Source organism: Hippocampus comes, unplaced genomic scaffold, assembly GCF_001891065.2.
Source record: "Hippocampus comes isolate QL1 unplaced genomic scaffold, H_comes_QL1_v1.1 scaffold1371, whole genome shotgun sequence".
Taxonomy (NCBI): domain Eukaryota; kingdom Metazoa; phylum Chordata; class Actinopteri; order Syngnathiformes; family Syngnathidae; genus Hippocampus; species Hippocampus comes.
Window position 1 is genome coordinate 7,528 of NW_017805976.1, and position 2,250 is coordinate 9,777.

General features: G+C 45.6%; 1 protein-coding gene across 1 annotated transcript in view; it reads right to left on the bottom strand.

Annotated features, from left to right (window-relative positions):
* Positions 1–2,250, bottom strand: part of LOC109528224 (tryptase-like) — a gene marked incomplete at its 5' end in the record, with an annotated part of 12,807 nt that overhangs the window by 2,154 nt on the left and 8,403 nt on the right. Inside the window, one exon of the mRNA XM_019890585.1 lies at positions 2,212–2,250. This exon is cut by the window's right edge and continues 1 nt beyond it. Coding sequence (XP_019746144.1) covers positions 2,212–2,250 — 39 coding nt within the window. The remainder of the gene's footprint in view (positions 1–2,211) is intronic.

Genomic DNA, 2,250 nt, shown 5'->3' on the forward strand with positions numbered 1-2,250 from the left:
AACTACACACACACACACACACACACACACACACACACACACACACACACACACACACACACACACACACACACACACACACACACACACACGCCAGAACTTCTTATTCTCTTCATCAATTTGCATTGTTGCTTTTGTTTACATGGTCAATTTGTGTTATGATTCAACATATTTATTCTGTGTATGGAAATGGAAAAACAAACAATGGTAGGATGGAGCAATTCTTGTGTCTGTCCGTGTATGTGTACCTGAAAAAGCAGTGTGCGGTCGACAGCACCCACATGCTGTTGATGAGTGTCCCCCCGCAGAAGTGCGACCCGAGAATGTGCCGGCTCACAAGGCAAGGTGGGAGAAAGAAAAGCCTGTGGCTCACCATTTTGTCCCGGGCTGGTGCTGGTGGGCCAAGTGGGGCAAGAGCAGGTGGGGCACACGATTGGGGTACATGTGAAGAAGGGGCAAATTTGAGGGGCCGGCGTCGTGCTGCGAGGGCTGGCGCTGGGGAGGGGCAGGTTAGCGTTACAGCTAACCTGCAAGTCTGGATCAGTGCCCACGGACATGAAGCTGACGAAGCCTGGCAAGCTGTTGCTATTGCCCGTGTGGCTGCTGATCCAAGCCTGGTAACGCGACACCCGTGTGTAGACGCCTGGAATCTCCGGATTGGTGCAGTCAAATCCGTAACTCAGCAACCCACTCAGGAGCCACGTGGACCCTTGTTTGCTCACTAAGGGACCGCCACTGTCACCCTGTGGAACATCATGGTCACCTTGTTAGTGGATTGACTGGAACTTGTTGAGACATCAGTGACGGGCACAAATGGGGGGTAGAAATTTGATGTGAATAGTCACCATTTTGTCATGTTTCTAAAAAAATAGTGCAAGGATACTTCTGAGTGGCAACAGAAAAATCATTGACTCCCGCTGACCTGGACTGAAACCATGACAAAAAGTTGTTTGCGCTGCCAGATACAGTACTTGAATACCCCAAAGGTTTTTAGGTGTGGTTTTTCAATTTGTGGCGTGACGCCACCTCGTGAAGTATGAACTTCCTGGAAGATCATAGTAGGAGATCATAAAATGATGAGGTTTGCATTCAACATTCAATTACAGTATTCTATTTTTGATCACATTGGGCAAAAGACAACAACGTTCTTCGTGTCATGATTCTTGTTCATTATTGTTTTTCGAAAATAGCACATTTTTCATGCAGGTCAAATATTATTTTGTTGTATATACCCGCCGCACCTTAAAGGCTGGTCGCTGAAAATATTGTCTGACATTAAACTGGTCCGTGGGAGAAAAAAGGTTGGGGACCGCTGCTGTACTTTACTCGTCTTCCTTTTGTGTGTCATGAACAGAATGAAAAACACGAAGTCACCTGACAGGCGTCCTCTCCTCCAGCCATCAGGCCAGCACAAATCATGTTGTCTGTGATCGTGATCTGCGTGCGGTCGCAGTCGCACTGGCGGTTTCCTACAACGGGAGCCTCCACCTCCGTCAAGGACCCGGGAGGCGGTGGAGAAACTGCGCACAACAACACCACCAACAGTATGTTACTAAAAAAACAGCTCCTCCCCCGACATCGAAAGTATTGAGAAGCAATTGTTTTTATCTATGGGATTTTACAGCCTAGGACATGGGCAAGTCAGAATTTCGAGTCGCGCAGCTTTTGTGTGGTTCCACATTGTGCCACAACATACCTGGCAGGACTGAGTTGTTTTGGAAAACATGCCGAGTAATTCAGAGCAAGAAAAGGAGGCAGAGGAAGTCCCTAACAAAGTTCCAATCACTATTTTGTCATGTTTATTCATGCGTAAAGGCTCTCCAAAGCCCAAACTATTGGACTGAATGAAATTAAAATTATCAGCAACATCAAATAGATTTACACCGAGTGTGCATTTTTCAGATGAGACGATTCCATACGCATTTCCAAATGTGGGGTGTGATACAATTAAAAGACGTTACATTTTAAAATTTGGATCTACGAAATCGAAACAGATTTACTGAATAAGTCGGTATTCAATTAGTTCAATTTATTTTTGAAGCATTGAAGAAAACATAATAGTCTGGAAAGACGCAAACTTGATTTTGTAAACATCAAATACAATTTGCAGTGACGGTATTTCTTTTCGTAAACCTAAAAAAAAAACAATTAGTAGTTCAGAATGACCTCCCGAGGTGACGTCCCACCATCCGGTGAACCAGCTCTGGGTTCCGTCGAAGAAGGTGCTTCCGCTGGCGGCCAGGCAGATGG